Below are 13,519 nucleotides of genomic sequence, written 5' to 3'. Positions count from 1 at the left end.
AAGTGAAATAATAGGTCAATTATTTTGAAATAGATGGAGTATCTCTTTTACTGGTCAAACCCACCAAAGGATATTGGAAAGGGATAATTTCAAATATGTATCAAAAAGTTATTAGTTCACAAAAAATATTGTCAAGAAAATAATAAGATGGAACATAACCAAATTTGCTATTTAGCCGTTGCTAAATAACTTTATTTTTTATTTTTTATTAGCTACGATTTGACCGTGGCTAAATAACTAACTTATTTTTAAAAAAAAATTAATAACTAACAACTAAGTAGTGTATATGTAATGTGTCAATGTTGTATAGATAGTGTATAAACATGTATGTATATTGTATGAAGGGAAAATAACACTTATACCCCAAAAAGAAAAAAAAATTAATTACCCTTAAATGTCCCATTACTTCATACCTCCTTTTTATTTTAAAATGACATAAATTTATTTTACAATTCGCACGTTGATGTCATGCTGATGTCAGCACCCGCCCTACATGACATCGATAGGGTATCAATAGACCGCTGGAGTATCACAGAGTATTAAGTTCATTCCCATATGATACCGATATGGTATCAATATACCGAAAAAGTATCACAAAAAATTAAGTTCAATTCTATATGATACTGATATAGTATTAATATACTGATGGAGTATCATAGAGGATTATTTCATAGCAGTGATGCTGCCTTCAACATGACATAATGCGCAAAATTAAAAGGGAGAAAGTGGGGTAAGAGGGTAAATAGTTTAGGTCACTAGTCTATTAAGGGTAAATACTTTGGGTTGGGTCCAATTTGGATAAATAGTTTCACAATTTGGTCTTTCGTATAAATTTTCCTTGTATGAATGGCGTATAAATGTGTATATATGATGTATAAATAATTATATAATGTATATGTAATGTATCAATATTTGTATAAATAGTTATGTAATTTATATATGTAATGTATCGATATTGTACAAATAGTTATGTAGTGTATATGTAATGTAGTGATATTATATAAATTGAGTATAAACATGTGTCAATATTGTATAAATGGTATATAAACATGCATATATAATGTACAAATAATTATGTAGTGTATATCTAATATATCGATATTGTATAAATGTGTATAATCGTGTATCAAATTATGTAAAGAATTATTTAATATATCGATATTTATTTGACTATTATTTATTCTCACCTTAATAAATAATAAATAAATGAAATATAATAAAATGATATAAATATGCGAAAATTTAATAAATAACGTATTTAAGAGTGAATATTACTAGTCCTAGCAGGACTTTCTAGTTTTCAATATATAACATTAGATTTCTAACAATATCTAACAAATAATAAATTAATTAAAAATAAAAAACAGAAAATGAATTAAAATAATTCTTAATCAATTAATTAACATTATCTTTTTCTTAAATATGTCAATCCCATGAGTTTCTCTGAATTAGTTGATTGTTATCAATCTCCTAATTAATAGTAGTAATCTTCCATTTTGGTTCTTCCTTTATCCTTTTATTTGTTAATTCTTTTTTTAAAAAATCATTAGGTAGTTGGGATTCTAAGGGGAGAAAAATTACTTCTTAAAAACTGATAGTTTTTTTTTAATTTTGTTGTTATTTAAAAAATATTTTTTAAAAAAATAAGTATTTTTATTTTTGAAATCTGTTTTGTTTTTGAAATATGTATTTTCTTGTAATATTTCTTTTAGACGAATAATTTTTTGTATGAATATTCATAAATTGACAATTAATTTCTAAAGAAAATACTACATACTTTACAATTAGCATCTTACATATACAAATTTTATAAAAAAAAATTAAATCGTTAAAATAAATCAAATTTGCTAGTTTGTATATAATTTTTATACTGAATGAAATGAGTATATCTTGTTAAATATTGATTCAAAAGTGTCATGTATTTTATGTAATGTGCTTTTTTAAAAAATTAACTTTAATTAATACTTTTGAAAGTACTTTATATATCAACATTAAATAACTATTTTTTTTAATAATAGATTGACTTCAATTTAGATGACAAATCTTTAAAATATTTGAAAGACGTAAATAAAGTAGATGGAAGGAGCAAATTAACTTTATATAAACTTACTAATGTATATCAACTTTTATACACTTTCTAAACACTTATTAAAAATATGATAGTTCACAAATTTGTTTGAGAATCAAACTTCATTCCTATTTTATAAACAGTAAAATGCTTATACTTACTAATGGATATAAATTTTATACACTTTCTAAAACTGAATAAAAAATATAACAGACCGCAAGTTTGTTGGGACATCAAATTTCATACCGATTTCACACAATAAAATTCTTATGCATACCAAACTAAATTTACTAATTGATACCAATTTTTATACATTTTTTCTAAACACCAATATTATTATAAATTGATATCCAAAGTTGACTACTAAAAATTTTGTACACAAAAAATATAACTGCATAACTAATATGGATGTAAAAATAAAAACTGCATAACATATTCATATCAATATATTTTTTGTGTATAATTTGTATTCAATTAGTATATAAATAAAATTTCAATGTGTAACTAATTTGAATAGATTAATGCAAATTTCATATCAAACTTATACAATATATTGTGTATACAACCAGTATGTAACTAGATTTTAATGGTATGAGCTTATTACTCAGATTATATAGATTATATTCTAAGATTATACTCAAAAAATTATAATTTTGAATTTCATAAATCTTGATAAAAAAAATACGAAAACATATTTAATAAAGCATAGTACCACTAATAGAACTAGTTAATGTTGTATCCAATTGATATTCATCTGGAAAGCTTAAGTGTAACAATGTATGTAATTGGTATCTAAATAGAATTTCAAAACATTTGATTCTTACTATTTTGTGTATGCAGTGTTTTTCAAAACTAAAATTTCAATCTAGATACTAGTTTAAATTAAGATTTCGTATTATTATCTCCTTATTGAATCAAAATTGAATGAATGTTATCGTATTTCATACTGAAAAAAAAAGAAGAAAAAATTATGTTACTTTACAAAATTTATATAAAAACTAAATTAATTTAAAATTATGGATGAAAGCATAAGATTTGTGTTGAAGATAAATAGGGGAAAAAAATTGTGAAAAAGTTAAAGAAAAAAAAAAATATGGGTATATTAAGGGAGAAAATTGTGTGAGAATATTAAGGAGAGAGTTAAAAAATAAAACAGATTTAACAAATAAGAATATTAAAATTTAAAAATTTATTTTCAAATTAAAAAAACAAAAATTATATCAATTTTCAAAACAATAAAAAAAATCGTAGAAATGAGGAAAGATAAACTAAAATATTGATACTATTAATTAGGAGATTGATAACAACCAAAATAGTTTATTTATAAACTCAAAAGTTCTTGAATCTTACTTCAAGTTCTCTCAGTTTCTGTACTTTTGGGACAAACAAATTCTAACTAGACATAAATTAAATAAATAGCAAAGAACAAATTCTAAACAACTTAAAATTCTTTTTCCAACTTTGAATTATTATTCCAACATCAACTAGCAGTTAATTAAGCCATCTACGAGCAAATCAAAGCAACACCTGATTTACTATTTAGATAGTTAAGTTCAAATAATATTAATTTTCTAGAAGAACTCAAATATATTTTTGCCGATGTAAGTCATGTAAAGCAACCCATCTTCATCTTGTTTTCCTCGAACAATAATTGGATGCACAATATTTTTTTTTTGATAAAGACAAATATAATCTTTTTAGCACAAAAGATATTTCATGGTGTGACACATCATTGCTTAACATGATTTAAGTTTTTAAGTGTTTTATACTTTGATTTTGTCCTCGTTTTTAATTTTCATTTGCACTGAAAAAACATTAAATCAAATCAAACTATTTGATTCGATATTCGGTGCATATTTTTTCAAAACCAAAAATCAAAGAACCGAATTGAAATTTTGATAAAATTGAACCAAAGAATCGAACGCCCACTTCTCAATTATCGTATCGAAATTGAACTTTTATAACCTAGGGCCTTGTAAATTTTTGTGAATTAAATTTTAAAATATATTTTGATGATTACATAAATATTATCACACATTTAAAATTATAAGATTAACTTTTTTATTAAATTATGTAATTAAATACTAGTGACTGGAATGTAACGACGAAGGTACATAAAAAGTTTATTTTTTTCCAAATTTTGAAATTTAAATAACTCTTTCTTTCATTATTTTTTTTTATAAATATTTTAAATTATCAATTATTTTTATTCTTTGCATACTTCCAAATATACAAATTTTATTTTTAAAAAATTAAAAACTATATGCTCAATAAAAAAAATAAACTCTTTGACTCGTATAAATTGAGTATAGTATTTTGAAATAGAGGGGAGGTAGGTGTAATTTACAGAAGTGGGATAAAATGGAGATACAAAAGGTTGAAGGAGAAAATAGGTGATCAACTGGTCCAATTTTTTTTTATTTTGATTTCATATTCGATACTCGATATCTAAATTGAAATTTGATTAATAATAAAATTTAAAGTTGCGTTGCCTGCGATTTCATTCGTAAAAAATGTTATTTACCAAAGATTTTTTTTATACGGGTCGAACGGGAGACTCTGATTAGGAGCCATCCACTCCATTAGTGGTAACTGGTCCAAAATTGGAATTTGGAAACAGCAAAAAAAAACCTTTCTTCTTTGTTGTAAAGCTCCGAGAAGTTGCCTCCGCCGATTTGCACAGAGAATTCATCCGCCACTCAATCTTGCCGGTAAATTTGGGGCAAGAAAAGGAGGTGATTTTATAATCTAGGTCCAAGTGCTTTGTGTTAAATCTTATATGTGCAATTACTTATGGGGTTTGTTTTGCTTGTCTTAGTTGAGTTCTTAGGTCATGGGTTCATCGACCCAGTTGAATTTTTCTTCTTCTTTTACCATAATTTAAGAGGATTATTATTAGAGTTTGAACTCGATTTTAGCTGTGTAGTCTGAAAGATTTCATCTTTTTTCCTCATTCTATGACTATAAGTTGATCCTTTACCTACTGTTGATCATGAATTTGTTCGGTTGCCTTTTTCTGGGTCCAAGTTATCTTGCTCTGGCTTTTGAGTTTAGCCCGGATATGGAGGGCAAGAAGGGACACTACTCTGCTGTGTTTTGATTATATTAGCTTGCAAAGTATTCTAATTTCATCCTGGTAAATATGATAAATCTCTGCTAAGCTTCCTAGACTGGATGATAGATTGATTAAGGATTATTATAAAGGGTTTCTTTTATTATATATATTTGTGATGAATAAGTGTGTTTTTAATCAAAATAATGATGCACATTGGAGGAAGAAGATTGCTAATGTTTTCTTCAAAGGAAAACGGAGAGAATTTACTAAAATAGCGACAATGATTCTTCCACACACTAGAATGAATTTATCATGTATCACATCTATTCTAAATTAGAATATTCATGAATTTGGCGTATGTGTTGTTCCGAATCTTCAGATATATAACTATTGGAGTTTAGATTTCCCTAAGTCATTGTCTAGCTTCAAATGCTTAGTGTTTTTGTGCAATACTCTTTTTGGCTTGAGTTCAATTCCTTTTTGGTTTGTGATATTTTTAAGCTAGAATCATCCGAGGCTAAGTTTGCTCCGAAAATTTGGAGTCGTCTCGTTGAAGTGCTTGCTGTTCAAACAGTGAAATCTTCTCTTAGATTTGTTAAATTTGAGTAGAGAGCTTGTAATAAGGACAGCGTCTTTGGAGAAGATCTCCTTGTAATATGATTCAATTTCATTAACTGCCACTAGAGATAGTTCTGGTCAAATATTGACTTTAACTGGCAGTTGTTGTTAATGAAGACTTATTCAATCTGGAACTTTAATCTCACGCCTGCAAATCTTATAAGAAATTCTAATTTTTGGATTGACAAATGAATTTTCCTTAACTTTGAAAAAACTAAAACCTGAGTCTATTGTGGATTGACTTTGAATGTAGAACACTGACTTTCTTATCGCGAAGATCTCACTGAAATATACTGATGAAAAAAGGATCTGATTGAAATATCCCTCCATTATTGACTCAAAACTTATTTCTCAAATCATAGTAGGTCATTGTTTTAAGTCGATAAAGGGCTACTTCTGCAAAATGTCGAAGGATATTAGTTGCTTGGACATAGGAATCATATGACTTTGTGGATGTTTTAGTAAGAAGCTGTTTTAGCCTGTGGAACCCGTCTTTCTTTTCTACATCCAGCCACAAAATATGATATAGTGCTGGAAACATCAGCTCTAATAACTCACAATTTTACTTGTAATTCTTGTCCTATGTTCTTCTGGTTATGTTAGGAGACTTACAGCATGGCTGGGCATCATAAGGTCCATCATTTTGATGGTCTAGACATAAAATGTTATTCTTTGAGTCTAAAGTCAAAACCCGCGATACCAACCCGAATTGATGATAAGATATTCTCAAAAGAAAAAAAAGCCTCAAAAACAGTCACTTTGGTACATTATGCTCTCATCTTGAATTAGAGTATAATGGAGTCATCTAGCTTAATTATAACTGTAAAATGTATGGAGAAGGTAGAACAAATGAAGGCCAAAGCTTTAGACATGGCCAGATTCTTCAGCATGGCCCTGTATCCAGTCTTGCAAATCGTTTTGTAGAATGGGAAAAATGATGTTTTTGATGTCTTAACTTATTTAAAAATAAATTATGTGTCATGATGTGTCGGTGTTCTGTATATTGAGATGTCTGGAACAGTATTCTCTATATCATTCATTGGGTTCTAATTTGTTGAAAGAACTACCTCGTCAATTTGTCCCTGTATAATATCTTTTGAGAGTATAAGAAATTGATAATGTTGGTAAGTGGTTTTCATGTTACCTGGAAATCACGTTTTGTTACTTTGGTGCTTACTGTTTGGAGGACGTATGATCATCAGTGCTTCACTCTTAACTGTCTGATGCTATTTCAGATGTCTTCTTTTTATCTGGTTTTCAGTTGATACATTTCCACTCCTCTGCTTGATAGTTCAATGCATAATTTTCGCATTGGCGTTATTCTCGTCTGGATTTTATTCTAGTAATCTGACCTTTTTGTTAATTCCTGAGTGGATCCTCCCTCCCTCCCTCTGCCCCCACCAACACCCCAAAGATATTGTGGATGATAACCAGAACTTTATGGGATATTACCTCAGACTGCATGCAGGAATTACCATTTATCTTTTCAGGGTTCTTTCGTTTATTTGTGAGATCGGTGAGGGAGATCGCATGAGTTAGAATCTAGAGACAGAACAAAAGAACCCCAAAAAATAAACCAAATTTTGGTTGGATGAGCACTACCAACTCCGTACTGTTCACTACCTTCAGTCGGACTGAGTGTGACTGAGCTTATATTTTCAGCTGCCTTGGATAATGAAGATTTAGAAAAGGGCTTCCTGGGTTCATCTTTTGTGAGGCTAAAATAAGTTTTTAATTTCTATTTTGTGTTTATCTTTTTTATGTGATAATGGTGAGAATATCATAAGTTATGGTTCCTAAATCTTCTTAAAATAGAGTTAGACGGACCAATGTTTTATGATCAGCAAGCAACATCCATTTCTATGAAATCTGTCAATCTTGTCCTTTGAGAGATTGCTTTTGTTCTCTACTAGGCTTTTGAAAACTCAAATGACTTTTCTTCTAAGGTGCTGCTTTACCATTGTTGCTTATGCTTTTTGGAAGTTGGATTCTATTATTCATATGGATTATAACTAACTGCAGCTCTCTTTCAACCTCCACCCTTCTGATATCAATAGCTGTTTATCCTTGCAGATTAAAATATAGAGATATGCAAGACCAGAGAGGACTTGAGGAAGCTTCAGCTCCTAAATTGCGGAAAAAGAAAACATCACAACAAAAGGCTCCAGTGTTGCAAAAAGAAGGGAATAAGGCAAAAAGGATACAAGATGTGCATGCAATGCCAATTCAAAATGGACTCAAACCTACCAAAAGAGTCCCACCGACCGAAATTTCCCCATTATTCCAATATGCTGAGAAATCAACACCTGAATTCTCGCCGGATACTTCCCCTTCCGGAAATGAATATCGGGCATTGAGGAGAAAGTATCTAATGCTGGAGGAAGAAAGTTTTGCTCTTGGTAAAGAATTGAGAGAAGCCGAAGATGAGATCAAGGCCCTTGAAGATGAGAAGCTAACACTCCTTGATGATCTTGTTGTGTTAGAAGGCCTGGTTGATCCTTCAGAGATTCAATCTCAAGGCCCGCGATTATGATGGTTTATTTAAAATGTGTTTTTCAGTAAATTGGGGATATATACAGAATTGTGTACAACAATCCAACTTTTTTTAGCATAAAGTTGACATGGTTGCGATGCATTATATAACATCGACTGGTTGATTATTGCACGATTACCAAATCTAAACTTCCTCCCAGCCCCTCAGTCTTCTCTTACTGGATCTTATTCAAACTGCATGTTGGGTCAGTTGGAAATTACTAGACTTATACTTGCCAAGTGTCTGAAGAAAATTGCATTTTGTTTATTCTTTGGATTTAATGACAACAACATGATAAGATCTTACATTAAAGAATGAACTACTAGTAGATATAAAAGCAGAGACACACAGAGATGCCAATCCATAATGCATTACTAGACAGCTAAAAGAATTTGCGGTATGCCTATCAAGTAGTTGTGCAAAGTTGGAGTAAGGTGACTAGGTTGCCAGAATCAAAACTCAAAACTAGGGACAAATAGAATAAAGAATTACTAATTATTTGTATTCTGCTACTAATTACATGTATTCTACTAAGAATTTAGTGTTGGCTTTCATGCAATTATCAAGGGTGAGAGTGAAATTTTTCCTCCTGCTCCATTACCTTCACTTGTCACTTCACATTTTCCTTAGCTACTGCAACCATTTTCAGCAGCTACTGGGTGCAATATCTGTTACTTCCCTTTTATAACACAAATAAATAGCACTGCAGCTGAACTATAACATGGTACCCATGTTGGAATGTGCCACTCTGACAACAAGTGGAGATGTTACCCATGTTCTTTTGTTCCTCCATGACAAGGACCCAAAGACATATCCCTGTGTGGGTGCAGCCACTTTGAAAGTCACTGTGAAATTCATCTTCTGGTAATATCGAGTGAAGGCTAATCTTTGGGGCACCACAGTAACAGTGACACCCCTTGGTGCAAATATAACTGCCTTGTAAATACTCATTGCTTTTCCCACATTTGTGACAGTTCGAGTTACTGAATATTTGCTTCTGAGGTTTGGTACTGTGATGGAAGGATAATTTAGTTCATTTGGCGATGCAAAGGTTTGATCACACGTGCTGTTGTCCCTTGTAATTAGATGCAGAGATTTCTCATCATAACCAATTGAACAAAGAAATGCTCTGTAATCTGCTGGTTGTGCATCATATATTAGACCAGGATCGAGGACTTTCGTGGGGTTAACAAATCCAGAACCAAAATCAAATGGATTAGCCCTCTTCCCTTCAGGATCTACTATTATGGGTTTGTGATGCATATCTGACAGTTTGGCTGCATTAACATTCATGACATTAGATTGTTGTGTAAAAGTTAAATTCACTTGATACACAACAGTTTTTAAGATACAAGCTCAAAAAAAAAAAACTGAGTAGTTTTAAGATAATATGCTCAAACAAAACCAAATCTTGATCCCCTCACCCTTATCTTTCTTTAAAGCAAACCTCAGATTCGAGAGTTGCATCAACTGCTTCCTATAAATCACCCTTTAAACCAATGCAAGGAGATGAAATGGGCAGATTCTACATGCATTAACGGCTTGAATGAAATAGTTAGATTATGTAAAGCATTTAGTTTACCTGTTGTCATGATGGCTGATTTGATTGCAGAGGGAGACCATGATGGATGCACGGCTTTTAACAAGGCAACAACTCCTGTTATGTGAGGGCAAGACATGGAAGTTCCAGAGAGTATGTTGAAGTTCAACCTAGACACTGCTGGGGACCATGCTGCCAGGATATTTAATCCCGGAGCTGCAATATCAGGCTACAAGGCAAATCAGCAGGTATATTACTTGCAAGAAAAAAGTAAATCCTCAAATAAAGTAGGAACAAAGGGATGCAAAGTTAAAAGAACTAATCTGCACCCACATTGAAGATCCTGAAGGAAATCTCAGGATGCAACATAAGACTTTGTTGGTCTAGATGATAAAAGCAAAGAGGGATTGATGTTGAAAACAAGTATCAGTTGAAAGACAAGTTTCTAAAATTTGATACTATTTTAAGCAAACAAATTACCTTCAAAATTTCTGGCGTTAGAGAATTAGGACCTCTTGAAGAAAATGCTGCTACTCGAGGAGCAGGTTGATCTCCCAAAACAGTTTTAGCAGAGAGAATCCTTGCCATAGGCAAGCTGTTAATATGAAAGAGATGTGAAATTGGATGAGATGATTGCTAATAAAATCAAAGAACAATAAAACAAATATCAACAGCCGTTAAGAAGGAAGTGAACCGTGTATTATTAATGTAAGCTAGGATCTTGTTTCCAATCCTTTTCCCAACAGTTGCTGCTGGAATGGTGAAGGGGATAGCCACACCCTTGTCTGATTCATCAATAAGGATCATCCCAACTCCACCAGCTTCTTTAACTATATTGCTTTTCTCTAGCTTTGACTCACTAGAGCTTCCAGCATGTAAACACACAAGAACCTTCCCCTTGGCCTTAGTTCTATTCAAAGAACTATCTAAGCAATAACTAGGGGAAAAGAAAGAAAGGAAAAAGTTTTCAATATAATTGTCAATGCATACATATCTACATCTAACAAACAGCGAAGTACCTTCTGCTTCACCTGGATTGATAGGGAGTGAAGTATCCAGCGTAAGCTTCAGAAGCAGGTATGATTCTTGCAGATGTATTCATTTGAGATAAGCTAAGACTTTCACCCTTCCAAATATCCAGAACATAATAAGGAGATAGAAATTGAATATTACTGAACATGTAAACTAATCAAAAAGTGGGATTACCCTGAGTTGAACTTTATTTCCTAATATAATGTCAGATGTAAAATCTCTGTCAGTTGAACTGGCTGCAACTGTGATCATCCAGGGAGCTAAATTTGTGGCTGAACCAGAGGTTCCTTCATTTCCAACTGAGGCCACCACAAGTATCCCACGGCTAACAGCATGATATGACCCCACAGAAATAGCATCACCGAAATAATCTCCTTGGGGAGAATCAGGGCCCAAAGATAGAGAAATGACATGAACCCCATCTCTAATTGCATCATCAAATGCAGCCAACAAATCAACATCATAGCAACCAGAACTCCAACAGGTTTTGTACACTGCTATCCTGGCCATTGGGGCACCACCTCTGGCTCCTCCAGATGCCAAACCTTTGTAATTCATATCAGCTACATAACGCCCTGCAGCAGTTGAAGCTGTATGACTTCCATGACCAGTACTGTCCCTGGCAGACTTGAACATGGTCTTTCCATCATCTTCTTCAGCTACATAGCCACTCATATAATATCTAGCCCCAATTATTTTCCTACATGAGACAAAATTCTTATTGCACTTATCATCTATATAACAAAACATTAAACTGCAAGAAATGGTTGGCAAATAAAAGAAACCTGTTGCATATTGAGGCATTGAATGCTTCCCCTGATTGGCATTGTCCTTTCCATCCAGCTGGCACTGGAGGCATGTTGGTGTCCCTAAAACTTGGAGACTCAGGCCAAATTCCTGTTTCAGTAAATGCCTTAAGAGATTAACCGCATGATCTAATTAGTTAGAAAAACAAGGGAAACAAAGAAACTGGGGACCAGGCTAAAGATAAACTGAGAAGGTTGTGAACAGAGATATGACTTTATTTACATTCACAAGCAGTTCAACAAATGGAAAGAAACTGTGAAGTTGAGAAATTGAATAAACTTGGGCAAAAGAAAATCTAAGCAAACATATCGCATCATTTGCGAATGATTGAAACAAGAATTGATTGATGAGCGATAAACTTATCCTACACTAGATGAAAAGGTAACAGAAAACTAAAAGAACTACTTTCCCCAGGTTCAACCAAATGTACCTAAATGACAAACTTAGCACTTTTTTCAAAAAAGAAAAGTAACTAGAGACGAGAACCTTTTACGTGACAACACAATAAAAGAAGGGACCGGCTTGGCTAGCGCCATCGATCACCTAAACGGTCATATATTTCACCTAACTGGAAAAAGATTGCAGCAATTAAAATAAGTTTGAGCTGGTGGAACAGTAAAATGATCACCTGTATCAATGAAACCAATGATTACATTAACTTGATTCTTGGTGGAAAAACCTGGGATTTCCATTGTTTCGTCATCACTGAGCCCCATAAAATCCCATGAATGAGTTGTGTGCAGATTCCTCTTAGTATTTGGAAATACAGATACCACTCCAGGCATTTCTGTTTAGTTTCAACATTCAAATAGTGGAATGAGTGCAAACCATCAAAGTAAGTAAATCAACAGTAAAATAAAACATATGGCAAAGGCCTTACTGGATATTTCAGAAGCCTGTGCCTCAGTCAACTTGGCAGCAAAACCTTTAAAACCATGTCTATAACTGTATACATGAGAAGTCTTGGCTTGTTCAACGCTGCAAAGGTTATTACCACTTCAGCTTTTTTGCCAAAAACAAGTGCAAAACCAGATAAAAGGGGGTAAACAAACTCATAGCTAAAAGTACCAAGAACTTACTTTCCTCTATGAATATCAATCAGCATTTGATGGTTTTGCCTCAAAATCTCATCTGGGTGTTCATCACTATCTTTGCTTCCCATGTACACCACATATAACTGAAAAAAAGAACAAAACTTCACCAACTATTTACCATTTCTCAAAACACCATTCAAATAAAAAAACCATGTCCCCATAGCTCATACAGAGCCAAGTTTACCTTGGAAGAAAAACAGAGATGAATTTCTCCAAGAAAAACACAAAGAAAGAGTAAAAAAAGAGTCTTTTTTGAAACACCCATCTCCTAGCTTGTGGTATGAGGCTAGTAAAAGAATGTGTTATCAACTACAAGCAGAAAAAAGATGAGGTTTTTATAGCAGGACAAGACACAGAGAGAGAGAGAATGATTTGAAATAACGAGGAGAGGGAGAGAGAAAAGAGGGAAAGATTATTCAGTGTCATAGGTATACTGTGGTAGTAGTAGACAAGAATATTTCTGTTACACAAAATTAGTACTACTCCATTAACTCATATTTATGGGTATTTGATATATCCAATATTATCTTATCCCACCTCCTAAATAATTTGGGAATAACTTTTTTCGCGAACCAAACGTAAATCAGTATCCAAGAATATTATAAATCAGGGTGACGGCCATATATTGAAAACTTGTCCAGCGAGACAAAAGAAAATGGAAACGTCAAGACTGAAGAAAAGTGATGAAAAATGGTTTCTTTGCTTTTAACTGAACCAACCACGAGGGACTCCACTACGAGCAACAGTTAGTGAGTACTGAGTAGACCGTTAA

The 13,519-nt window shown here is 32.3% G+C and overlaps 2 protein-coding genes across 4 annotated transcripts; one reads left to right on the top strand and one right to left on the bottom strand.

Moving 5' to 3' along the window:
* Positions 1 to 4,591: 4,591 nt before the first annotated feature.
* Positions 4,592 to 8,406, top strand: LOC129872269 (uncharacterized). 3 transcript variants are annotated; one of them, XM_055947190.1, is made up of 2 exons: positions 4,592 to 4,820; positions 7,815 to 8,406. In XM_055947190.1, exon 2 carries the CDS (start codon positions 7,831 to 7,833, stop codon positions 8,272 to 8,274), a length of 444 nt encoding a protein of 147 aa, XP_055803165.1. In that variant the 5' UTR covers positions 4,592 to 4,820; positions 7,815 to 7,830; the 3' UTR covers positions 8,275 to 8,406. The 3 variants fall into 3 exon arrangements, with proteins under 3 accessions (XP_055803165.1, XP_055803164.1, XP_055803163.1); XM_055947189.1 differs by having other exon boundaries at positions 4,593 to 4,803; positions 7,764 to 8,406; XM_055947188.1 differs by having other exon boundaries at positions 4,596 to 4,803.
* A 126-nt stretch (positions 8,407 to 8,532) lies between these two features.
* On the bottom strand, positions 8,533 to 13,229 carry LOC129872268 (subtilisin-like serine-protease S). Its single transcript, XM_055947187.1, has 11 exons — positions 12,932 to 13,229; positions 12,733 to 12,830; positions 12,534 to 12,631; positions 12,282 to 12,440; positions 11,632 to 11,743; positions 11,021 to 11,546; positions 10,846 to 10,940; positions 10,509 to 10,751; positions 10,295 to 10,409; positions 9,857 to 10,043; positions 8,533 to 9,551 (listed from the first exon to the last, which is right to left on the bottom strand). The coding sequence occupies exons 1-11, from the start codon at positions 13,010 to 13,012 to the stop codon at positions 8,989 to 8,991; spliced, it is 2,277 nt and encodes a 758-aa protein (XP_055803162.1). The 5' UTR covers positions 13,013 to 13,229; the 3' UTR covers positions 8,533 to 8,988.
* Positions 13,230 to 13,519: the final 290 nt, after the last annotated feature.

The sequence above is a fragment of the Solanum dulcamara genome, chromosome 11, assembly GCF_947179165.1.
Source record: "Solanum dulcamara chromosome 11, daSolDulc1.2, whole genome shotgun sequence".
NCBI classification, from domain to species: Eukaryota; Viridiplantae; Streptophyta; class Magnoliopsida; order Solanales; family Solanaceae; genus Solanum; species Solanum dulcamara.
Note: the sequence above shows the minus strand (reverse complement) of the source record. Positions and strands in the feature narration are given on the sequence as shown.